Source organism: Parus major, chromosome 1 (genome assembly GCF_001522545.3).
Source record: "Parus major isolate Abel chromosome 1, Parus_major1.1, whole genome shotgun sequence".
In the NCBI taxonomy this organism is placed as follows: Eukaryota; Metazoa; Chordata; class Aves; order Passeriformes; family Paridae; genus Parus; species Parus major.
In genome coordinates this window covers 73,428,171-73,455,312 of record NC_031768.1, presented here as the reverse complement: position 1 = coordinate 73,455,312, position 27,142 = coordinate 73,428,171, and the positions used below count along the sequence as shown (strand labels likewise).

Below are 27,142 nucleotides of genomic sequence, written 5' to 3'. Positions count from 1 at the left end.
AGCCAGTTTCCATCATAATGAAATTTTGCATCCAAGGCACAGAGTGTCCTTTGGTCCTGACAATTACATTGAAGCTCTGCCTTCTTTCTTTAGTGGAGCCCACTTTCCACTAAAATTCCTGTTCCTCTTCTAGTAAGATAGACAAGGCATTCCTCTCTCCCAGCTCTTGGTCTCATGAACTCCTAATTAATCAAGGAAGGGGGAAAGGGGCAGTTGCTGCTGACTGGTCCCCAGGTGCTCCCAGAAACTGAGCTGTGCCTGGTTGAATTGCATCTCTTTGATAGAAACCTTTTAAATCATGTGTCTGTTAAATCATGCTGGGAAGAAAGATCAGTCTCCCAATTCATTAGGCTGTCAGCAAGCAGGGGAGCCTCTTGAGGTGGGATTAGAATACAGTTCTACTGACATGTTTGTGTTAATCTTGTCCATTTGACATGGAGCTGAGTGCTGTCAGTGCTGGGTCAGAGGAAGAAGCCCCAGCAGCCTTGTCAGTGGATGCACAGAAAACCATGATCTATCCACAGAAAAGAGAATGGGCAAGAAGGGAGAAAAAATAGGTTCAGGGGTTTTTCCTCTATGGGATTACGAGAACAACTGATTCAAATCTCACTCTAGAGAAGTTCATTGCCAGCAATGAACAAAGGGAGCTGTTTTACCTTAAAGCTCTTAAAGCTGCTCAGGGAAGGGTTATGGCAGCCTAAATGCAGCCAAGGAGAGAAAAACCTGATTTGTTCCACCTCCCTGAAGGCACTTCCCAGAGATATATTTAGGAAGAATTCAGTCTCACCGTGCTTTACAGTCAGTGGGAAAAGCAAGCACCTTTCTAGGAGGGATGCTTATCCTGCATGAGCTGAGTCACTGTCTGCTGGTAGTGTCTGTCCTGTGAGTGTAAAGTGTAAATAACAGGGCCTCTAATGTAGGTACTAAAAGGTCAGTGCTAGCAGTTAAGTGGAACAAGCCTGGTGTAAATCCTGGAGCTGGGATCTCCTGGGAAGCCCAGGATGGAGCAAGGAATTGAGATCAGCCGTGGGATTGCAAAACTGTCATCCAGATGTCTTTCATCCCTGTGTCTTTCATTCCTCTGTCTAAGATCAAAAGATCTGGAGGACTAACAAATGAAAATATTCTTGTGGGGAGAAAAAAATTCTTGTATCTCATTTATGCCCCAGGAATGCTTCAAGCTAATGGAAATGGGATTTACCTTGTGTCTCGGGTTGAAGTGAGCAGCCCAGATCATTCAGGAGCAGCAAAGTGGAGGTGCCACCAGGTCTGTCCCTGTGCAGCAGGGGTGCAAGGGACACTTTGGACACAGCACTTCCTTTGGACAAAACCATCTTTGGATTGCTTGGTTGTTCTCAGCATAGTTTATTTGATAGTTATGCAGAATGTAGACCTTACTGCAAATGATATACATTTTGTTTTGCAGGTTGGTTATTGGAATGACATGGATAAATTAGTTTTGATTCAGCATGAACCTACACTTGGGAATGACACTGCAGCCATTGAGAATAGAACAGTAGTTGTCACTACAATTTTGGTAAGGTGTTTCTTTTTTCAATGCTTATACTGGTGTGTGACATAATCTCATTTCTAGTTATGATCTAATTTAGTCTGCCAGTTCCTAGGTTAGTGGGAGGATGAGAGCCATATATCTTAATTATACTGACTGTCATGTCTGCATAGATTTTTTTTTGGTATGCATTTAATATAATGATTCACTTCAAATCAGGTTTTTAAAAGTGTGTTGTGGTAATTTTTTTCTCTTATTCAGTCTTTTCTATTTTTTACTCACATAAGTCTCAGAGATATGAATTCTCACAACCTCTGATTGATAAATCTTGACTCACAAGAAACTTGAAGAAGAAAAAAACCCAAAACCTTTAAATGACAAAATAGAAGAGAGGGTATAGAATAGAGAGTACTGTAATACCAATGTCCCTTTTTGTTAGCAAATTTACTGTAGTGCCAGTGTCCCTTTTTGTTGGTAAATTATAAACTCAATATTTGACTTTAGTAAGAACTAAAATGCTAAGTAGTATGGTTCAATCAGCCAGTCAAAACTGGATTATCTGCTGTTAATTGTGAATGAAAACATGAATTTAGTAGATGCATTCTTAATATGATTATTTAGCATTGCAGTAAAATTTCCATTTTAATAAAATCTAAATAGATTTGGAGGTTGATTTCCAGGATTATTGTGTTTTTAAAGAGTGGTTGCAAAGGAGAATGAGTTGCTTCATTCATTTATATTTTTAATTCACAGTTTTTCAAAGCAATTGTTTATTACAAATCTGTATTTTAAACAAAATATTTAACGTTTTTTCCTCTGAAGTCAGACATGCCCTTTAAAGCTGATGTTTATCAAAGGCAACTGGCAAAGGGTGACCTTTACATGACCGCTTTTAAGATTTTACATCTCAGTTCACTGCCCTTTTCACCTGCTTCATTTAGACAAGACATGTTAACCCAATAAACTGTGTCTTAAATGAGAAGGAATATTCTGTAGGTGTTATTAAAAATAATTTTTCTCAATACAGAGTTTAAAGTAATCCAAAGGAAAGCATCAAGACATTTTCTAATTTAAAATACAGTTAATCACCAGATTTTCAGCAGTGTGTTTATGCATTAAGTATGTCTTAACAAATCTCCTGTTGAAGGTTATCATTCCAGGATACAAAACAACCAAACTACTTTACAGGAATTCAGAATGTAACTCCTAACCAAATTGTGTAACTTTTAATTTTATTTTTGCATGGGAAATTTTAAATATATGTATCTTTTTCCTAAAAAGAAAAAAAAAAAAAAAAAAAAGACTCGGTGATGGAAAAAAAATATACTTCAGTTCAGTCCTCCTCTTTTCAGCCTCTGATGAAGAATCCTATTTTAAGAAATTGATCAAGGAAGAAAAGAGTTCCAAGATGCTGCGAACATTCCTAACTAAGGCTCAAGTATTAACCACCAGTCTAGTAACATTGAGCTAATTTTTCCATATGGATTACTGTTCCTCTGACTGGATGACCAGGCACTGAACCACCAAGAAAAGTTCTGTGACTAATCTGAAATGTCTAGAACAGATGATGTTAACCTTCAACTTTGCCAAGCTGAGAAGAGAACGATGTGAATTACAAGCTTTCAGTCGAAATTTTCCTCTCAAACCAATCCTGATACCTTTGACTGAAGCTCTCACACATGAATACTGTAATTTCCATAAATAGCTCCAAGTTTAGGAGAAGCGAGTAAAATATAATAATGAAAAGTAATAGAAAAGGTTTCTGTTCACCAGAAAGGAAAAAAAAGGGAAAACGAGAAAGCTTTTAAAATGTGTTATCTTGCCTGTCCTGTTTGCATTGAAGCATTTTGATGTGCATAATAAATGTTATCTTCAAAAGAACTTTTCCAGCCCCTGTATTGAAGGGACTGGTGGGATCATTTGCAAAACCAAAAAGCTGAATTAATATTCCAAAGCATGCCCTGTGTTTATGCAGCATGTAATTTTTGGATAAATGCAATTAATTGAAAGCAGCACAGCTTCTTGACCAAAACTGTCCCCTTTCCATGTTTCAAAATCACAGTGCAAGAGAAATATATTGGAATTTGGTTTGAATAAGAATATATGGTGAATTCTGCCTTATCTTGTCCACCTCCCATATTCTCCTCTGGGATCTGCACACATGATGCTGAAGGCAGAATGGAACCATGATTCTTAACATTGGCGTGCTAGGGCAATGTATTTAGCATCTGCAAGCATATGATCACACACACAAAGAAAAGAAATATTTAACTAGAGTAAATTTCAGAGTCCTTTTATTTTTCTCTTCTTTGTTATGTTGCAAATGCCACAGAGACTTTTTTCACCTCTTCACTTCCCTCTTCACGTTGAAGGGAAGTTGAACCATTGTAGATGACACATTTAATTTTGGTTGCATGCATATTTTCCAACATTAAACTGAAAAGCTTCTGCAAGCAGTGCTGTCAGACTTTTCAGTCTTCAAAGACAGATGTCATGGCAGCATAGGAAAAGCTTACAGGTTTTCAGCATGCCTTGCTTTTTGCCTAAAGCCAAATAGCACAAGTTGATTTGTCCTCTGTTTCTTCAGCTTTTATGTGTCTATGCTTACTTTGCCGTAGTGTGGCTGTATGGCTGTTGCATAGAAACTGCATTATAATGAATTGATTAGCTCTGCACTCAAAGAACTTAGTACAGCGTTTTCTACTAGACAAAATGTTTTCTTCATTTGTAACACAGTGAAAGTACATAGAAGTTATTTTACATATTTGGTTTAGGCTCTCAGCCTATCCCCAGTTAGGTGTGTGGTGCAGTAGCAGCCCAGAGAGAGGAGGCAGCAGGGGCAGCTGATGTTCTTTACCAGCTGCCATTTGTAGTTCCTATTCTGCCCCTCATGTGATGCACAGCCTCCTGCACTCTGGAAAGGACAGATTTCCTCCTACCTGTGCAGAAGCATTCCCATTGGGGTGGGATGATAACACCTCCAAATGCACAGTAGGCTCACTGCATGACTGGAGAAGGGATGTTCTTTGCAGCCCTGCTCTAACACTAAGGTAAAGTGAGGGACTTGTCTACACAGGGCGGATGATCATCTCTAATTTCGCAGGTTCAGAAATATGGTTACAAGTTGTTGAGGCAGAATTTAGGGAAGTAGGCTCAGAAGACTAATCCAAACTCTCCCAATACATTTCATGATACAGCCAACTCTGTACTTAACTCTGAGACTGCAAAACTTAAAAATCACAAAATTCCTTTAAAACCAAAGTTTGATGATGAGCTGCATCTACATCGTGGCTTACAGTTCAATATCTTAATGAGATAGCTGTTGGCAGATTAAGTTTCAGGGGCAGGATCCAGTTCACAACCAAGTCACCTAGATGTAGATGACTTTACAAAGGGTATTGATTCGGTTGCATTCAGTGACATTTAAGATGCTCTAGGATATACAGCCTGTGCCCCATTTCTTACACTGGCAGGGTGACCCTTGCCTGTCTCATGCTGTATGTGTGACCTCTCCCTCTGAATGTTTTAGCTGGTGTATGTACTTTTCAGGCATGTGGGGTAAGTTTTGCCCCAGGTTTGTAAGTCCACAAAGATTTAGACATTGATTCAGTGGCCCATAGGTGGATACCTTATACTGAGGGTATCAGACCTATCCATAAAGGCAAGCACAAAACACCTGCAGAACAGCACCTTGGGGTCAAGCAGGTCACCTTAGGGCATCTAAGATAACAGGCAACCTTCATTAGGTGACTGAGAATCACCATCACTGTTTTGACTGATATACTCTTGATACAGTCTTACCTCAGAAATTCTAATTATAGCCTTTTTCACATAATAGAAAAATATTTTTTCATTAGAAACTTTATCAATTGAACTCTTCAGTAGACTGGAGAAAAAATGAAGTTTGTTGCATGAAAATAACAAAGACTTCAAACCGAATCCTGGACACTTTATTCAGAAAAAAAAAAATTTAAAAAAAAAAAAAAAAAGGAAAAAAGAAGTCACCAAAAAAACCTTCCATTGACATTTACAGAAGTCTCTTTCAGAATAAAGTGTGATAATGTGTCCCACACCTGTTCTAAAAAGCAGAAATTTCCTTGCACAGATATTTGTCACTTTTACAAATTATTTTTGCAATGGTGAATATTTTTAAATCCACTTCAGATTAGGAAAACCAAGTTTAGATCTGTTTGTTATTTGGGTTAGTTACTTTGTCCGGCTTCCCTTATAGTATGAATCATCAGTTGTGAGCATTTAACTGTACACATGAATTTGTGGCAATGTGGTGGAATGATTTGTTTACATCTATAAAGGTAATTGTTGCAGACATCAACTTGTATTTGCAAATGTTAACTATTGTTATGAAATTGTGAATTATATAAGTAAAGCTTGCACCATTTCAAATATCTGTTCTGTGCTACTCATTGGTCATTTCAATGTGGACTTTTCCTTGATTCACTACCCCATAAAATACTCTTAAGCAGCTGAAATCTTGCAAATATTGCAATGTTAAACCTCATTCACCAGTAAGTCAGACGTGTGGTTTATATCAGTAGGTTAAAAGCACATAGTCCAAAAATATAGTTAGCACCAAAATGGTGGGGAGAGATATTCTTTCTATTAGACAAGAATAGCTATAACTGGAAACAATGAAAAAGCAGGCCTCTGTTTTCAGCTATTTCAGCTGATTTAATAGAAGATACTACCTCTCCACGGATGACTTGCATCTCTTGATTTTTAGACTTCCATGACTACACTAGCATTACTATTAACTTTGAAAATGCTATTGCAACGGATTATACAGAATAAAAGGGTCTACTTGAGTGCCACAGATAGAAAAGAGCATCAAGATGTGGCTAAGTACATGCTATTGTTCAAGTCCGATATTTCATGGCTTCACAGTGTGACCTTGAAAGTTCATCTGTGTAAGTTACTTGTTAGCAAACCAGTAAAACTTGCCTTTCAGTGTCTTTTTATTATAGGAACTGGACACCTCATCAGTTTGAAACACCCTCAAAGTCTGAAATGGACAGGATTTAAAACTAGGGCTACTATCTGATTTTTTTTAAAAAAAGTCTTTATCAGAAACTCATTTGCAGTCCCACCTACGTTTCCCCCATCAAATTCTACCTTGAAAATAGAAAGCTGATTACTTGGCAGGTAAAGTAGGCACAACAATTAAAGAGGTATGAAATAGGTTAGGAGGGAAAGATCAACATAGGAAGCAAATGGTAGCAGGCATTGCTGTTATCTGTAATTGTACCATTTCACACTGGCAGATCATATTCAGTTGCTGCTACTTTGAAAGCAGTCACAGCAAAGCATGCTACCTTACTTTATAAGATAATTACATTACAAAAAAATGTTCCCTGCTGTATTTTGCTCTAAATCAGTGAGATCAGTGTAAAAAAGGGTGGTGGATGGAGAGGAGAACCAATGCAGTTCCTCCAAGTACTCAACAGATCCCTGTCAGATCTTGGTGGTCACTCCACTGGATGAGATGGCCTCTGTTTTTACCTACCAAGGACAGTATTGGGCTACCCCACTTCCCTTCTCAGTGCTCCCTCACAGAACTATGGGGTAGGAGGGCTGAAGTTCACTCAACTTCTAACAGAAAAAAAGAGTTATCTGTCACTTGGCTTTGCTATGCAGAAGCAGTTAAAATGTTTTTTTTGCAGCAGCCCTGCCAAAGGGCTGAAAGCATGGTGTCTGGGTTTTGGAAGAAGGAGCAAGCTTACTTGGCACACTCTGTGCCCGTCTTCTTCAAGTCCATCACCAGAATGATCTCCTGATGTGACTCTAGTTGCATTCCTTTGGCTGGGGATTTATGGCTGAATCAGAATAGCTAGAAATCACTAACTCTGGTCTTTGGAAAGCAAAATGGCTTTTGAGGTGCAGAAAGAAATATAGCTGAAGCTTGTAAGGAGACTTCACAAATGAAGGACAGTGGACAAACTTGGCTGCCTTCCTAGCAAGCAGTTGGCTAAATCACAGACAGGACAGAGTATTTTTCACCTTTGTTTATTTTAAACCTTTTTGTGTGCAATAACATATGGAAAGACACAGATTTTGGCTCTTCCTCTCATGCAAACAAAAAGCCTGTGTGAGGTAGGAACATTTTATACATGTGGCCAAAATACTTCCGAAAATCAAGAACTACTGCAGAGATCAAGATCTCCCTGCTTTTTTCCCACTCTCCCTTCTAGAATACCAATGGTTGAGATCAAGGTGATTTAAGTGGGGATAGGAATTCAAGAAAAGGTGCAGGCTGCTGGTAATGCTCAGCAGTTTTCCTTTGAAGATGCAAACTCAATGCAGGCAAAGGCACTGCACTGCACTCATGTAATACCACCTATCCTCCCTTGTTAGACACCTAATAGAGGTTACAAGATTATTGTTTATTACAGGTGATGTTCTTGTAGTTTCAGTGAAGCAGATGTTGTTGCACTACATGTTTAAAATTATTTTTATTTTTGTACTAATTATATCTGTAGGAAAGATGTGAATAGGACAGGATACTGCCGAGGTTAGTGTCAAAAGACCAACATTTATTTGCCAGGGATAGCACAGAGAAAACTTAAGTTGACAGTATTTTGTGATGTAAATTCAAACAAAGGGTGACCTAAGTCACTCTATATTAGACAAATATTTAATCCGGAAATTTCATCCATTTCTCTGAATATGAATTATATGAAGTGATTTAAAATACCATCAGAAGGCATAGTTTTACTTAATAATCTCCAAAGTCTGAATTCACACAGAGCTAAAAAGAAAAATTACCTTGATTCCCAATTGCATAACGTTCACTATTGTTATAGTATGGTTTATACAGGGAATGCAATAACCACTCTTCAAGACAGGTTTTATTCATTTTCAATGGCACTCACTGTCCCAAAATATTTGGTACTTCTTTTTCATACAACATGTAAAGTCACTGACAGCTTAATGCCGTTCTTGTCCATGCATATCACTTAAGTTCATATTAAATGACCTTGCAGAATCTGCACCATTTATTTTAAAGGGAAGATACATATTTCCTTGGGAATGAATTTCTGTGTTCTCACTAAAATGTGTGTAGCCTCCTAGGACCTATACATTCTAAACCTCAATACGTGAAGTCACTCAGGCTCTGCATCTGAAATTTCATAGGCAGTAACCCCAATGTGTTAGAGGATATGCTTACTCACTGGAGTCAAAAGTCTACCTTTTACCTTCACGATCTCACAGCCCTTGCACTGTATAGGCCCAGCCTCTATTCACACTTTAAATTTAGCATTTACTGCACTAAGGTCTTCCATTTAAAACGGTCAATAATTCTTGTGAAATGTATAATCCGAATTAGTATAAAGAGTATACCTTGCCAGAAGGATTTCTATTCCTACATTTTAATTTAAACGTGCTAATGCTGTCCATGACCTTTTTATAAAGTGTGTGTTGTTCAGTCAGTTCATGACATGTTTGTTTTTTTTCAGACTATATTCGGTACACTTCTCCTTTACAGTTCTACTTCTTTCATTATAGGAAGCCCCATATGTTATGTTCAAGAAAAACCATGATACGTTTGAAGGGAATGACAAGTTTGAAGGATACTGTGTAGATCTGGCATCAGAAATTGCAAAACATATTGGTATCAAGTACAAAATTGCCATTGTTCCTGATGGAAAATATGGAGCAAGGGATCCAGAGACAAAAATCTGGAATGGGATGGTGGGAGAACTTGTTTATGGGGTAAGCATACCAATTTTTGAATCAGGATTTAATTTGTCATAGTATAAGTCATAATATAGGAAGTATATGTGTGTTTTATTTAATCTTGGGGTCACAGAAAAGAAACAGAATCTTGTTTCAGATCTGTGTGTTTTCACTTATTTTCAAGATAAAATTTAGTAGTTTCATGCAAGTTCTACTATTTATTCAACTAGTACATTGAAACATTAGAACATCCAGAGTTTGAATACCCTTAAAAACTCTTCAGTGTTAGAGACCATCTATTCCTGATACTCTGTAAAACTTGGTTGGGAAGAATATCACTCATTAATTCATTTTCTTAGAATAATGGATGGACAGATCTTTTTAAAAAGATGAGATTCTTGGTCTGGTTTGAGAAACGAAAAATCCACCATAATATATATTAAACATAGGTAATAAACCACTACAGACAAATCACAATGAAGACAGACTTTCAAGATGACCTTCAATAACAAAATTTAAGAGAAAACCTGGTAAGTTTAACAACTGAGAACATTATGTTATAGACTGATCTGGAGAAGGACTCTTCAGAATACCATAATAATTCTGTTGACACATAATGTTCCAATATGAAAGAAAATAGCTCCAACAAGACTAAATAAATATTTGCAATATCTGGTGTTACCAAAAGTAGAAAAACTCAGGGCTGAGCTGGCTGATGACTGCAGTTGCTAATATCTGCACTGAGAACAATTCAGAATTCCTAGAGAATATTTTCATTTCAGTGATGGAATAAAAAAAATCCTCAAACTACTAAGGTGTGAATGTTTCCACCCATGAACTCCTAACGTGCCTCAACCTCCCCATAAAAAAAGTCCTGCATACCAGTTGATCCATCCCAAGTTGCATTTTTCACTATTCCATTGACAGTTTGGGCCTTATGTTGCAAAGGCCTCATGACTTTTGTAGCAGCTCCATTTCAGTTCCCTTCTGTCATTGTAGCGCAGCTGATAAATTTTCCATTAGCATCAGTTCAAGGGACTCTGCAGTATGAAACAGTCTCTGTGCTGTAGGGGTGTGGGAAATGTTGCCCCAGAATTTCAGTGATCTCCCCTCCCCATTGGAAAGGAAAGGTTATATGAGGTTCACAAAACTCTCCATGCTCTTGGAAGTTCATGAAGGAACCAACCTCAATTTTGTCTTTAGAGAATAGAAACATTGAAGTTCATCAAGCATGTATATCTCCTTCAGTGGCTTGAAAGAAGATGAACTCTTAGGATATGAAAAGATAAAGATTTTCCGGACTTATTTTATCAAGTATGGAGGTTACTTCCTGTCTGGCTTTTAATTGCAACAGCAAACCCATGGACACCAATGGCCAAGCACTGGTCTATACTAGAATACTTTTTCAATAATCCAAGAAATGTTACTATTTATGAGAAAATTCTTTTGCTCAGATGCAAAGTTTCAGTGGCCTATCATCTAGTTGAAAATTATAGTGGAAACTTGATATTACACTTTCATTTTTTGCTTGTTTGGGGTATTTTTTTCCTTCTTTTATCTTAAAAAATTTACCTCATCAAACCCAAGCTGCCCTAGGACTAGACTGAAAAAAAAAGTGTTGTGAGGAAGCTCACACAGATATGTCAACACCCACATCTTTTAACAGAGCTGAAGCAGTAAAGTTCTCAGGCATGAGGAACAAATTACCCGCACAAAGAAGGCCAGCCCAGAAGACAAGGCAAACACTTCATTTTTTGTAATGGAAAAGAGTGAGGAGGAAGCTTTTTCCAACTATCTGTTTAGGATTGGCTGCAGTCTCTTTGTGATTCTGGGGCTGGGCTCTGGGAATGAGCTGGAGCAAAGCCCTTGGAGCTCCTTTTTTTACTGAAATCAGCTGTTGCCCAGTGCATTTGCTCCACTGCCACAAGGCTCCTTGAGGCTGTATCTATCCTGGAGCATCAGCAGCACCAGGGAGTGCCCCTGTGCTTCAGAATTCATCCAGCTAAACTGCAAGAATGGTCTCTGGTATGTTTTTGGCCCATATTTATTGTCCAGAACAATTCCTGAGCCCAGCTGGACCCTGGGATTGAGCAGAGACCTTTCCCTACGAGCAGCTTGAATGTGGCCATGCAGGTTTAGAGGTCAGGTGGCTTTCATGGCAGCGACGCGGCCTGCCCAGTGCCACTGGGCCTTAAGGCCAAGAGCTACACCAAGTGTGCTTAATGTATTTTTACAGGTGTAGCTTTAAAGGAAGTTGTTCTTTCTGCTACTTACAACATTTTCTGCTTAAGATTTCCACAGGAAATCCATCAAAAGCATCCTTCCTGCAACTTCCTTGAGTCCCTGCCAGACAATTTACAGAGCATCAGGCTCCCAGGTCTATTCCACATAGAGAAAGCAGAAAAATCAGTCAGCCAGAGACTTTGCTGCAAAGCTCTGCTAGAAGAGTATGTTCATCTTCTCTGATAGATTCCCTAATCATAAACACAACTTGTTTGAGTAGTTGGCTGTGTTTCAAGCAAGGCTTTTTATTTGCAGCCAGGACTGGGAGAAAATTTGCAACTGAATTAGCAAGTTGACGAAATGATCTGTTTGGGAAACATTTTACAGCTTTTAATTCCCAACCAGTTTTGGTTAAAAAGTTAACCAGTTTTGCTCTGAACAGTGAGATTGGACCCTTTCTGTACAACACAAAAGGTTCCTCTGCTCTCTTTCTCTTACCATCATACCCCAATGCCCCTTAGCCCTATCCATATTACTGAGAGTAGACATGTGAAAATTTTATCCCATGTTCTTTAAGACCTGCATGCACCAAAGGTTGTTCTAATATCTGGACACTCAGGTGCTGCACAGAGTCATTCCCTAAACTCCATGGTTGATTTTTCCATCATGTCTCAGAGGAAACATCATATAGAATGCTGTGGGGGACAGTTTTGCTAAGATTATACAGAACATTGTGGTGTGGATGGTTGTTTATTTTCCTGTTTTGTTTTTAGCACATTGTTAAAAACTACCAGGAAATCTTGATCATTTATCCCTGATGTATCCAAATGCATGCAGTTGTCCATGTGGATTCTATTTGCCTTGATATCTAGCTCACAGAAGAAATGCTGGCTGGGGATGAAACGCCATTAAGCACATGTAACAGGTGTTTCCAAATTCACTAGCAGTCAGCTCCAATTAAAAATTCATTCTCCTGACACAGAATGCTTCTCTTTCACTGCTTAACACAAAAGGTCACAACTCAATTCTGTTTGAAATCTCAGAGGCCATGGGATTCTGAGATTAAAATCACTTTCTTCATGATTGTTCCCAGATAGCTTTACTACATTTTCTCAGATAACTTTACTACTTTCACAATACCAAGCATATTCACAAGGTTATAATAATCGTATATTCTGGAAAAGAAAATGTCTCTCACCATCAGAATCAAGCTTGTCTCATTGTATAATATTGGAAGGATCCAGAATGCATCTGTACTTGGTAATGGTGGAGCCTTGATTGAAATGCTGTTACAGACGCAGTTGATTTAACTGTGAAGTATCATTAGTCTTTGTCAAAACAGATTTCACTGGCAACAAAATAATTAATTGTTTTTGCACCATAGTTATGTTGTTAATCATTTAAAGCTGTAATTATATGGTGTACATTAACTGGGCAAAGCACAAATGCTGATAATTATCACGCACAGCTATTTTCATTATTTAGCTTTTGCAATGAAGAGTTTATGTGGGCTTTATATGACACAGAATAGTCTTACAAAAATAATAATACGATCAGTCTGGGGGGCTGTAGTTTCTCCAATTTTTTTGGCATTTAATTATGACTTAGCTATATATTTTCCCTTTAGATTTGTTGGCCTTTAGATTTTCCCTTTAGATTTGTTGGATAAATCCATTTCCATGATGAAATGGATTTATCTACATTATGAATTATCTGTTACTAGATCACTATTGTAAAAAATGTGTTAAGTTCCTATTTCTCCTCTTTAACTCTTTCAACTACTGTAGGCTAGTTCTGATGTTGTTCAAGTTCTGAGTACCCTATTTGAGCATTTTAATTTGGTAAGATAAATCCTCTCCAGCATTTCACATATAATATGCAATGTGCTAAGTAGGTATTTAAAATCTCCTCAATTCGCACTAAAATGACAATGTCACTATTCTAGCTTACATTTTGAAAACTAACAACCACCAGGGATCTGTGTTTTAACCCGAATAGAAATCTGCAGAAACAAAAAAAAAACTGTTAGCCAACACCTTTGAATATGAGTGACGAGGTCTATCATTTACACCACGTTAATGAAGATACCGCTGTGAGACAAACACAGAGATTGGCAGGAAGAGATCACAATTGCCATGAGTCTTTCACTTAATTAAAGTACTCCACATTAGGCATTCTCAGTAATCAAAATTTAGAAATACAAAAGACTTTGACTGTAATGAAGGAAACCATTCTTCTGGAGAAAGGCTACTTATGAGTAAGATGAAAAACAAAAATAGAAAGCCAGTAGCTCAAACCATCTTTAGACTACATAAACTAAGTTTACTTCATAATATTCAGGCTACTTAAAAATATATTTTAGATATGTTACTCTTCCTCGTATAATAACTGTTTTCATAAAACATCTATTTCAGCCTGACTTAGGTAATTACAAGGGATTAAGAAGCCAATTTTTTTAAAATGCCTTGTATAACAAAATCTAAATTAAAATTCAGAGAATTAGCAGTGTTATCATAACATTTACCTGAGACATTAGCACCAGAGGTAATTTCTGATACCTTTGCAAAATTATGATTTCAGATGCATAAATTTAATGTCTTAAAATTTAATATCATTACATAAAATCTTGGTGCTTGCATCACAACTATTTCAGAATGACAGATATAATCTGACGATTAATATACAGCCATCTTAATGCAAATGTGCATTTTTGGGCCATTGAACTGGAATGAGTCAGTTCTTTTGAATTATTTACAATTGCAAAGCTGCCAAAATAGGTTTAATTTTTAACTACATAATATTGGTTTAAAATTAGATTCCATAAAATATATATGGCTTCATATGAATTGGCACATAAAATAAAAACCACAAATTATTTTAAATACATTTACTTGTGTCAAAGTTGTACGATGACAAAAATGTTCCATTTCAATATTTTCTTTGGCACACAAGCTATTTACATAAGACTTGGATTAAACTATTTGAGCACATCCTTATTTTTCAGCATGTTTTAATCTCATTGAAGCAACAAATGTTCACAAAATACTGTTACTCTCCTGAGCCCATAAGCTGTATAGAAGTCCACACTGGTCACAGAGCACAGGCTCTGCTCTGTGACTGTACCTAGACACAGCAGCTTCATGATGATCAACAGGAGAAAGGTTTCAGCAGCTCTTGCACCTCTTCCCCTCTCAGAGGTGCATCCTGTGACCCAGGTCCCCATACAATTCCCATGGGAAGTGCTGCTGTAATGACAGATTTAGTGTAAAAGGCAAGGCTAGGCAAGGAACAAACCTTAATGTAATGTAGCGTCCCTAATGAGAAAAACGATCCATTAGCTACTTAGCTCCAATATTTTATAGTGCATACAGACATCATTGTTAGCAGCATAATCACCTCCATCAATAATGATTCATTCAAGATTGGCATCTTCATCCAAAAAACATGTTAGAAACGCATTTTAAAATATTCTTGACACTAGTGGGAATGGATTCAGCACACATTTTGTCCTTTTATCGCATGATTTTGCACACCTATTTCCTGTATACTTGCCATTTTTAGCTGTTTAAAACCTAATTTAATCTTATTGAACTATATTTCCCTTGTGACAACTCTATGCAGTTTGGTGGAATCACAGAAACAGTTAATCACTTTTGCAGCCTCATGCCATTTGGAGCTTTCTTGAGTCTATTAACTGCTTTACCTCAAAATATTATGTCTTGCAAAAATACGACTATTAACTACTGTTTCTGGGATCTTAAAAAATCTCTGTGTATTCAGTGGCAATAGGGTAATTCTCATTTTCCATTCTTTCTTGAATTCTTTTATTAAAATTTAAATTAATGCCTAAAATTATCTTCCTACACTGCTGCTCATCTCTATAAGATTTGAGAGTCTTCTTCTTAACAGAAAAAAATAAGTATTTGCAAAATTCTGTAAAATGGTAAAATTCTGTAAAATAAAAACCTGCAATGTATATGTTTTACTGAAAGCGTACTGAGTAAATGCAGAGTGTGATAGAAAGAAAGAGAAAAATGCTACAAAGAGCATTTAAGCCACAGTGTCCTGATGTTAATAACATACCTTTGGAATTAGCTGCTTAGCCGAGTGTATAAGCACACATCAATTAATCTATACATCTATATTTCTTTTCTTCTTTATAGAAAGCAGAGATTGCTGTTGCGCCTCTGACCATCACTTTGGTACGAGAAGAGGTCATTGATTTTTCTAAGCCTTTTATGAGTTTGGGGATATCCATTATGATCAAAAAGCCCCAGAAATCTAAACCGGGAGTGTTTTCCTTCTTGGACCCGTTGGCGTATGAGATCTGGATGTGCATAGTCTTTGCCTACATTGGTGTCAGTGTGGTCCTGTTCCTAGTTAGCAGGTTTAGTCCATATGAGTGGCACACAGAAGAGCCAGAGGATGGGAAAGAAGGACCCAGTGACCAGCCTCCCAATGAGTTTGGCATATTCAACAGCCTCTGGTTTTCCCTGGGTGCCTTTATGCAACAAGGATGTGATATTTCCCCAAGGTTTGTGTCAAATCTTTTTACATTTGCATTTTATTTTCGACACTGAAGCATAAAACCTTCCTTCGTTAATTTTCCTGACAGTGTTTTGAAGTTCATTCTTCAGGAAGCCTTTTCTTTTTTTGTGAGCTTGTTTTTTGGTTTTGGTGTTTTTTTTGTTTATTTTTTATTGCCATGATAACAGCAGCAGATAATCTTCTTTGAATTTTCAGTCATTACTATTATTTTACCAATGTCAATGTGCATAAACCACAAACAGCTCTCAGAAACAGCAGATTCACACAAGGGAGATTCCACTGGGTTGACTTCAGAACTGTCTTGTTGCTAGGTTTGTTCCATTGTGTTGCAACCATGAAATGCACACAGTTGTGCTGAATATCTGCCTTGCATCAAGGAATGCCCCACTTCTGTTTCAAGTTGTACAGTGCTGCTTCAAAAATATTTCTGTCTGTGAGAGATGGTATTTGACTGTCTGTTTCTGAGAGGCCACGCTGTGTTGCTCAGGTGTGCCTCACAGAGCACATGCCTCAGATTTACTGCATGTTTGGTCCTACAATACATGATTAGTCCTGTAATATATGATTTCTAGTACATGATTAGTCTAATACATGCAGTCCTGAATTTCTTAACCTTTTAAAAATTTCTGGAACTTTAGTGGGCAATAACTAAAACATTTTAATTAAATATTATGACCCAATCTTTCAAACTTAAAGGCTTCATTTTAGCCATTTGCAGTGAAATTTTGAGTGTTCAACATTGGCCTAATCCTTCTATTATTGAAGTTAGCAATAAAACTGGTACTGATTAAGAATGGATGTGCATTACTCGTCAACAACCTTCTCATCAAATTGCAGGTATTTAAAAGGAAAATACAATTTTTTAGTTAACATAAATGTCTCTTTTGTCAGAAAATTCTTGCTTCTTAAAAAAGAAAAATGTGAATGTTCAATGAATGATTGCAGTAGCTTCTGGAATTTTTGAGAAGTTTGGGTGACAGGAACATTTTAATCCTAGAGCCAACATAATCCATATGCAAAGCCTTTTGCATTTTTTTAAAGAGGAAACCGAGAAAGCTACTGATTTTCAGCTACCATGCTTTACTTTTGTCAGCAAAAAGAGATTACCTACCCAGTATTTTTGACAATTTTTTCCTATTTTTAGGCATGTCCTGAAAGAATAGGAACACTGAGATTACTGTTCAAGAGGATTTAAGCTTCTGTGTATGTGTGATACACATTAGTACAGTGGACTACATTGTAGACATTAAGTTTCAAGACTAGAAGCGTTTAATATTTAAAATGCAAATGATCTTCCTCCCATTGATTGTTACTTAATGAGAAACATTCAGCAATAATGGTGCCTTCACTCTCTCTCTCTCTCTCACTCTTTGTGGCTCAAGAGACAGGAAAATGTGCATTATCTTATTCATGTTTAGATCCCTCTCAGGTCGCATTGTCGGAGGTGTCTGGTGGTTCTTCACGCTCATCATTATTTCATCCTACACTGCTAACCTCGCTGCTTTCTTGACTGTTGAGCGAATGGTCTCACCCATAGAGAGTGCAGAAGACCTTGCCAAACAAACCGAAATTGCTTACGGGACACTGGACTCAGGGTCAACCAAAGAGTTCTTCAGAGTAAGTCCATCAGAGCAGCTATCCCTACCAACCAGTCTTAAATATGCTTGGAAATGTGAAATAATGTGACTTTGCAATTTTATGCAGTATTGTTTTGTAACTCCTGCAATACTATAGCTACATTTTCACCCCCAAAAGACCATTTGTTGGAATTTTCAGGTTTTTTAATCTATGGAAAGCTTACTGACCCTGTAAAAAAAAAAAAAAAAAAAAAAAAAAAAAAAAAAAAGATGCAAAAGAGATGCCTGGGGGGATACTGAAGCCAGTGATAATTAAAGTAGCATTGCACTATTGATTCATGTGAAAGTACAGTACTGAAGTGATGTGCAGCATTGAAAGCCTATGATGGTAACGTGGAGTCTTGCAGGTTTTGTTTCTGCTTATGGATTTGGCTGTGTGCATTTTGCTTTAGGGTCTTGGCTGGTGGGCAGGAAATGCATTTTTTAATTTGCTGACTTTCAGAAGGATAATAAAGAGAAAATTTAACTCGAGGGTATGTGGTTGGAGCATTAGGAAATAGCCTAAATAGCCATTCATATGCCTGTGCTGTCTCTATTGATTACTTCATTGTCATTTGCTTTCCTGCATTAGTGTGGTTGGTATGTAATCCTCATCATTTGCCAGCTGGAAAGCAGGGAGCTTGGACATCACAAGCTGTACATAATAAACAGTCCTTCCTGCTTTATTTTATGTCTCCAACAGATGAAAGCTAAGCTCAGCTGACCAAAGTGAGTTTAGTGTTTGAACATAGCTCTGAATAAATGCTGTGACCCTTCCTTGAAAATTACACAGCTAATTAGGTCATTATTTATCTGAAATGTGGAGATTAAGGGATTTTTAGAAGTGAAGAAGCTGGAATGAAAATTTCTTCTAATTGCCTAATTGAATGACGTTCTGTGTTAGGTACTCGCACGCACCTTCACTGTTTTCAACTTGGCCAAACTGAATTCAGGAAACCATTAACAAAAATTTTCAATGTGATTTGGAAACTACAGACAATGTCCATTCAAAGAAAGTGTCTCAAGTGAAATAACCTTTTTATTGCAACAAATATCCCCATAGAAGAGCTTGAAAATCTGTTCTATTAGCTGTGGAAAGATGATTTATAAGATTTAAATATAACTTAACAAACACATAGCGATTGGACCTTCACATCATGAAACTGATCAAGGAGTCTAGTTTAACCCAGATTTTTCTAGATTTCTTCTGTAGGCTCTGGAGAAAGAGAAGAAGTCCTGTGCATCCTGTGTGAGATATGTGTGTTACGATGAAATAAAGCACACATTAAAGTATCTGGTGCTTGAACTCTAGAGGGATCCAGATGATCCTAACAGTTTCTAACAGATCCTAACAGCAGTTTCTAACTACACCTGTTTCACTATTTTTTTAATGAGCATAGTCCCTCCTGCCAATCATTTATATCCACCCTAAACACATTTTTAGTTATTTTTGTGGAAAGTTAGATATTTTATTCTTGGAACTCCAGTTTCACTCCATCATAAGTTGAGGTTGTAATGGCAATATATGAGTACAAATAGTTCTTTCTACCAGAATGACTCTGTGATGATACTTAAAAACATGATGCTGATGGCCAGGCAGATTTATGTAGCTTTGTACTTATTAACTTCTTGCATTTTCAAGAGTAACTAGTGCTTGCCAATTTGTTAGGCAATGGTAGGCAAAAATTAATTCCCAAAGGAATAGTAGCAAACGAAGGACTGGACTTCTTTTCTTAAGAGTTTCAAAATACTAGTACAAGCCACTGTATGGAAGTAATGAGAACAGATATTTTAAGGTAGAAACTATATTGGTCACAAAAATTTCATGGTTCTTTTAAACCATCCTGTAAACACAGAAACTTTTTCAATATTTTATGCAAGTTCTCATTTTAAAGAGAAGACACTTGAATGAACTAAAAATGTCTATGGTGACAACCCTTCTTTCACTTCAATCTTAAAGGGTTAAGAATAAAAAGAAGGAAAATCAATGTTTCTCATTTTCTTTTTTCTTTTCTTTCAAAAATACAGAGGGAAACATTAAAATTGACTACAAATACTAAATACTATTGCATATGAAAAATTGAAAGCTTAATGAAGATTTGAACTGTGTTGATCACTTTCTTTAAAATGGTACAATTGAGGCAAATGATTTCTAAACTCTGTCACAGTGTAGTGATTCTTAATGATAATTTATGTGCTATTTCTAAAAAATTTTTCCCAGAACAGGAAGAAAGATAAAATATCAGCAGACTATGTTTACAGAAAAGCTGTTTTCATAATATATAAATTAAGACCTAGCCTGAAACAGTAGTACAAGAAGACTTGTGTGCCAAGTCTAACATTTTGTGCGTTTGGAAGCAATTCACTTTTTGGTATTAGAATCATGTGATTGTCTGGCCGCAGATGAGCCTTCAGGACATTTTCTCATTATTTTGTCATTTCTGATCAAAATGTCAGAAACTCTGAACCCCTCTTCAGCATATTTTAAATCTGGATTGAAAGCAGAAAAAGGAAAATAATTTTAAAGCCAACATAAAGAAAAAGAGGAACTTTGATGCTGTTAGCTGTTGTATACTCCTATTTTCTGGTTTAGACACAGTTAGTGTTGTATTCTCCAGGCAGATTGCTCAAGAGGGAAAGTAGTTAGTTTTAGCAGTTCTAAGCAGAAAAGCCCAAAATGAAAATTATCCCAGCTTGGCTGACTACAGGGAAAGCTGCAATGTTTCCTCATATGACAATAAAAAATATTTGTTAGTTCACTCTTCAGTTTTGACCCTGAGTTGACATGTAGAAATCGAATGTAAACAAATCAAAGTTTGGGAGAAGAAAATGCCCTTAGAGAACAGATACTTCCTTAGACTTTCCATATTTTTTCTATTTTCATTGGCAAAGGAGATTAGATTCTAAAAAAAAATAAAATTAAATGCAACTTTTTTTAGTTAATTTAGGGCAGTGTTTCCTATTACTAATCAAGCTGTTTAATGTGCTGCATAAAGTTTTAAATTAAAGTGACCTATTATATGCTTACTTTATAATGAATTAGATGTAATGGATGTTAAGATGAGATAAATGTTTGGAAGTGAAGGCAGACAAAGGCAAGAAAATACTCTTGAAATTATGACTGATTTATTTACTATTCTGATTTTTTTTATTTCTGTAAATTTAAATCCATTAAATTACATCAGTATAAAGCAAAAATAATGCAGTGGTGGCTTAGTTTATGCTCTGCTCCCAGCCACTATTATGTAAATGTAAAATAATTGTGACTACACTGGAAAGAAAGGGTGACAAGTCAGGATGTGATTATGGACATACACAGCTGTTGTTGATTCAAATGTTATTATACTTGACAGAAAAATAAAATTATGCATACAGACAAACTAAAAAAGGAAAGTGTAATTTATTATGTTCTGCTATATGGCATTTTTATTGAGCATTTTTAGTTAAATGCCACTTATTTTCAGGATAGACTTAGGTCTCTAACAAACTATTTTCTAAGTAATAGTCCAGTCATTCAGTAATTGGTAAAAAGAAGTGCTTCAGGGAAATTACTGTCACGTATAAAAAGGCTCAGTTCCAGGTTTCTTAATGCCGTTTTTAATTCATATAATACTAAGATTATAGGATTTGGTATTTATTTAAATAATCCAAGGCCCTTTGTTTTGGGGCTTTATAATAATGAATATTTTCCTGAAGTGATCAGCACAGTGTAGGAATAGGCTCATAGACCAAATCTTGCTTAGCTAGAAACTCCTCTTGACTCAAATAAAAGCTGACTTGAGCATTAGGTTAAAAAGTCATTTTTGCAGAATACATAGGGAAAGACAAGTGCCATCTGTTATTATAAAAACATAGTGTTCAGCTGACACGCTGCTGGTTTGCATGTATGTATTCCTATTGCTGGAGGAGGCAAAGGAGTTGTTGAGTGAATCTAATGAGCATGGGAAACTTCTCAGCCTGACAGCAGTTCCTTCCTTTCATTTAGTGAAAATTTTTATTTGCTTTCATTTTTTATGAAGGAGTTTTATTTTTGCGTAAGCATTTACCTGTAGTTACTCCATGCATTCCCAGACAGGAGAATTTCCAACTAAGGCACTCTAAGGAGTGAATTCTTGTGCATCCTTTGAGAAAGTACATTTCTTACTCAAATATTGTCAGGATCAGAGTCTTTAAAATAAATCCACTGATACTGCAATTCTAAAATCATACCTAATTCTTTAAGAAAGATGCTTATGGGATTTTACTTCCTTTAATATTTGGTCAAACTCGCTGTCTCCATCTTTTATTGTGAGCCATGTCTTCAGATATTGAATAGCATTTCTGAATATAAATCAGGTCAATTCTGGACTCTGAATTATGAAAGCAGAAATCTTTCTTAAGCTATTGTGGTTTTTTTGATGGTGTAAGAAATGAGTGTTAGAGAAATGCTTTAAAATTCAGCTGAGTATTTATTTTACTGTTTCTCTTAAGAGTAAAGGCCTATTGTGGACATCTATTTCATATGTCATTCCCTAACACACACTTTACCATACATAGACTGTGTGAACTTTTTCTGTCTAACAGTAAATTCAGCTTTGCAGGTTTCTTTTTTGACTGCTAGAGGGTAGCCAAACTTAAAAATAGTATCTGCTATTATAGTATTGGTACTTTTATTTCACATCTCTTTTAAAATAATGGAATTTAAATAAAGCCATTCTCCAAGATTTTCCCAACCTCAAATGTCTGAAAAATTAAGTATGAGTGATTTTATTTGAGCAGTGCCATTTTGAAACGTTGCAACATTCTTTTGTTCTAACTTGTTTTTGATTTTCTCCAGAGATCAAAAATAGCAGTGTATGAAAAGATGTGGACCTACATGAAATCAGCTGAGCCATCAGTGTTCACTAGGACTACTGCAGAGGGAGTAGCTCGTGTCCGCAAATCCAAGGGCAAGTTTGCCTTCCTGCTGGAGTCCACCATGAATGAATACATTGAGCAACGAAAGCCATGTGACACCATGAAAGTGGGAGGAAATCTGGATTCCAAAGGCTATGGCGTAGCCACACCGAAGGGTTCTCCATTAAGGTGGGTGGAATAGTATAACAATATAAAATGTGTTGTTATAGTATTCCACCTTCCCTGATGTCCCTGATATAGCTCTTTTTGTTTTGTGTGTGAACATGGTATGTTATTTTTATTTTCTTCCATTTAATTTATTTTTGATCAACAAAGGTAACCATTTCTAATTGCAATATGGATTTAGCAGCTATAGTTGGCATATGTTTCAAGGCCATATAAAAACCAAACTGGTTGAACACTAGCTACTTGAAGTCAGCCTCGATAGAATTAACATCAGTTATTCTATTTCATCAGCATTTTTCATGGAATTCAACCCTTTATAGCAGTATTATGCTTACATTATCTACATCAGTATCTGCATCAATAATATGCCTACATTTTATGTTCTGTTTATTGATCTCAGCTACTAATTTCTGAGTAAGAAGATGCTTGTAACACCTTTTTTCAAATGTCATCACTTGGAGGCAATTAGTCCTTCATTAAAGCAACTTCATTAAAGTACTTTTTTATTAAAGCACCTTCTTATTTAGAAAAAATGTTTGTGTTTCTAGCATTATGCATTTCAGTACTGCCTTCAAACTCACCAGTATTTTCTTTATCATGGTATCAGATGCATTCAGTAAAGTAGGAAAGTTTTTGATTCACAGGCAGAACATCATTTGCATTTCATTTAAATTATCAAGGGACACTAGTCAAGGTGCCAAATTTGTGTTAAAATTGGCATTATTTACCATTCTGTTTCTTTCATGTCTAAGGCAAACAAAACTTGCATTTTACAGTGTAGATTTGCCAATTTTCTTCAAAACAAAAGAACAACTAGCAGCTGAAAGGAGTATGACCTGTGGAGACTGACAGTGATAAGGTGCACATGGGTGGGGGAAAGCGAATGCTCTGCAGAGCACCCCATTTCTCACATTTGTGCTCATGGTAAGGGATTACAGTGTGAAACAGTGGGGAGGAAGTAGGTGAAGGGAGGAGTTGCAAGTGCAGATGGAGCCACATGTCTGTGGATGAAATAACTAAGGAGCTGTTTTGTCGACATCTGTGACTGCAGAGGAGACATGATTACCACTATGCAGGTAACTAGACTCACTCAGTTTAACCTGCACACAATGCCACAAACATCAGTAGCTGTAACTGTATTACAGGGATGGTGAACGGAGTATCATTAGGATCATTTCCATCCACAGCAAAAGAAGATTTGTATGTGCAGCAGAAAATCAGGACAGTTATTTCAGTGACTGAACATGAATTTTTGGTCCTTAACATTCAGTACCTCTCAGATTTAAAAATTGACACCTTCACTGCTGACTAAAGTAGTAAGAGAACATTAAGGAGGTGAGAGAGGGAAAATGACAAAAAATATGTTAATTCTATAGAAAAAAATGTCCAGAACTCATAGAGTAGTTAAAGGTAGAAGACAGTGCTAATACAAGAGGCTGATCTATTATCTGGATATATTTTCAAAACATTTGGTTTTTATTTGACATTTCCAATAGACTGATAACTCCTTCTCAGTGTTTCAGACAACCTAAGAATGGTAGGCAGCACTGCAGTTTAGGGTAGTACGAAATGCCCATTGCTGACAGTCATGCTTTACTGAGTCAAAGGCAGGACATACATTTTAGGAGTACTTTGGCTGTTGTCATAGGTGTCCTAGCACTGGGCTCTTTGCTTCAAGTCTGCTTTATGGTGCTCTTTAGTCCTTCTCCCTTTTTTCTGCAGAGTATTCAATACCAGCAAGAGACAGCCTGTTACATTGAGCACTGATAGCCTGTGGAAGTTAATTTGTGTCAAATTTGGGCTTATTTCAGGTTTGTTCAGTTGGCTAGACAAAAATACCTAGGAGCAATGGGAATGAGACATAAAGCAGTTAGAAGTAAGAGGGCCTAGTAAGACTAATAGAGCAGAGAGGAGGAGCACAACCATGATTTTAAGGATCCAATGTGAAATCCTAGTTCCATCCCAGCTAAAGACCAAACTCCCAGACATTTCAGTGAGGCCATAGTTTCATCTAACTGGGGGTCAGCAACAATGGTTAGGGTGATGTGATCAAAACCACATAGTTTTTCACATCCTACCTTCAAACATGCTTCAAAAAGCAGAATAGGGGAAATCCTACCGGACTTGAAAATTGGACCAAATCTTCTTTCAAGCTGTCTCGACTGGCTGTCCATGTCCATGCCTTTCCTGAGCCTTCCTCTCACATGTGCTAAGCTGCTTGTTCTCCTGCTGCACCCCATTCCCTCTCCAGTCCCAGTGACAAACCGTCAGTGCTGCTTACCTACTAAAAACATTAAGCAACACACTTAATGTTCTGGATAAAAATAAAGAACAAGCAATACCTCACATTCGTACCACCTATTTCATGTATATCTATAGGCAGTAGCACTTGCAGAAGAGGGGAAAAGCTTCCTCCCCCTGTGTTCTTGAAAAGAGTCAGGTGTAAATTTTAACTGCATGTTTCAGTATTTTCTGAATTTTTTGAGATATGGAATATGCTGCTTTTGCTATTTTGACTGCATCCCACATGGTAGTGTTTCTGTCACTGATCAGATGACTTATGTAACTGCAGTCTGCACAGATAATTGCAAATATTGAACATGCAGTTTGAAATCCATGAAGGGCAGGCCAGCTGAGCTCATTACATAAATTAGTCAAAATACATAATTTGCTTCAGGAGTTGTAAATTCTGTTTTATTTAATAATCCTAATTTCCTATTTGAGTTATATGTAGACCACAAATTACTTGATGTAGTTCACAAATAATTGCAAGTAGCATATAAAAGTTAAACATTCAAATGCTATCATTGGTCTGTTCAGGACTAGGTTAAAAATAACAATTTTTCCAAAAGAATTATTCAAATCAAATTATTCACTAAACTGTTTGAATACCTATTTCATTAGAAATATTTTAGTCTTAATCCTCCTCCTACTTACAGTGATATAAATCAGTTTTTTTCCCTGAAAATATAGCAGCATCTTAATAAAATTGATGTGAGTGTACAGAGAACCAGACCATGTGTTTTCACTTTCACAAGAAAGTGGTTCTTCCTGTAGCATAGAGGATTAGGGATGGTTCCCTGCCATCACATCACCGGGCTCATGTTCATTACAGAGCACATACCCATCACTTGGTTCATGCAGATGAAATCCACCTGTCAGAGAGATCCAAGGCCTGGTCTCTCTGTTGCTCATGGCCATACACATGAGCAGGGTAGTGGATTTTAATTCAAAACTCTTCCTTGTTGGGTTTCATGCTACACTCTTGCGGTGTTCAACCAGTACCTATTGGCTAATTGGAATGATTTGTTCTCTGTGCTGGTGCAGTATTACAATTAATGCATATCACTGAATGGAGGAGAATGGGAGATGCCTGATATGTGTTTCTTTTATGCCCAAAGGGCAGTACCACATCACATATCATGTGTGTCTCCTTCCTTCCTTCCTTTTCAGTGATATTCATTTCCATGTGATGTTGTAAAAAACATTCTTGTGTTTGAGAAGGAATTTGGGATTGAGGGCAAAGGCTCTCATGGCACTACCCAACTGTTCTTACTGTTTCCTCCTCCTACAACGGTAGGTATCCTTCCAAAGCCACTGTGTAGCACTCAGTGTGAATTAATAAGTTTTTTCCTTCAAAGGTGGTGCTTTCAAAGGTGGTTAAGAGTGCTGCTTGTCTGCTTAGCAAGACCTGCCTTTGTAAAAGTGTTGTCATTAGGAGATGTTCTCATGGCCAGACTTCTGGCCATTGTGGATCACCCCTGGGTCGTCTGTCTTGCCACTTACAGTAACTGTGTTTCCAGAGGGGAACACCTGGAGATCTTGTACTACTCAAGTCCTGTGCCTTGCATGCCTCTGCTTTTCTGTTTTAGATATGTAGGCATCATAAACGAGTTGTAATAGTGAAGAACATGAAAGAGTTCTCCACTCTAAGAGGTAATGAAAAAAAAGTTACGGGCAGCATTTTCTCAAAGGTACACTGAAAGCTTTTCCAGCTTTTTGTACCTTGAAGCTGTTTTATGTAGAGGGGAATGACAGGTTGGGCTAAGAAATGGGGAGTTGTTGTAATTTTTTCTCTTACTGTTAACTAATGGACATTTGTCCTATCCTGCCCTGTAGCCAAAAGTATGCAGCATGGATGAGTGAAGCCTCCAAGGTCATAAGTGTCTGGTGAGATCCTTTGAGGCCCGGCAGATAAGAATGGCAGGATTAGATTTAGACACATAATAGGAAAACTTTGACTATATGCATCAATGTGTTTTAGAGATTGGTGATATTTGTTCACCAACCTCATGAAATCCAGAGCTCTAATAAGTTCCTGCTATTGGAATTACAGTTAATGTTTATATATATATATATATATATATATATGTGTGAACCTGGGATTCTATATTCCATTATTCAAGTCTCCAGTCTTACGTAGTAAAAGATTAACTCAGTTTGACTTTAGGAAGAATTCGTAGTGTTCTGGAGGGGAAGGCAAAAAGGTCCA

General features: G+C 36.9%; 1 protein-coding gene across 11 annotated transcripts in view; it reads left to right on the top strand.

Moving 5' to 3' along the window:
- Positions 1-27,142, top strand: part of GRIA4 (glutamate ionotropic receptor AMPA type subunit 4) — a 216,440-nt gene that overhangs the window by 151,067 nt on the left and 38,231 nt on the right. For 10 of the 11 annotated variants that reach the window (XM_015621207.2, XM_015621218.1, XM_019006143.1 and 7 more), the window contains exons 9-13: positions 1,427-1,537; positions 9,032-9,238; positions 15,589-15,959; positions 17,392-17,590; positions 22,406-22,653. In XM_015621207.2, the coding sequence (XP_015476693.1) occupies positions 1,427-1,537; positions 9,032-9,238; positions 15,589-15,959; positions 17,392-17,590; positions 22,406-22,653 (1,136 nt within the window). Of the gene's footprint in view, positions 1-1,426; positions 1,538-2,862; positions 5,919-9,031; positions 9,239-15,588; positions 15,960-17,391; positions 17,591-22,405; positions 22,654-27,142 lie in introns of those variants that run through there. The other variant, XM_015621278.1, reaches the window with a different exon arrangement.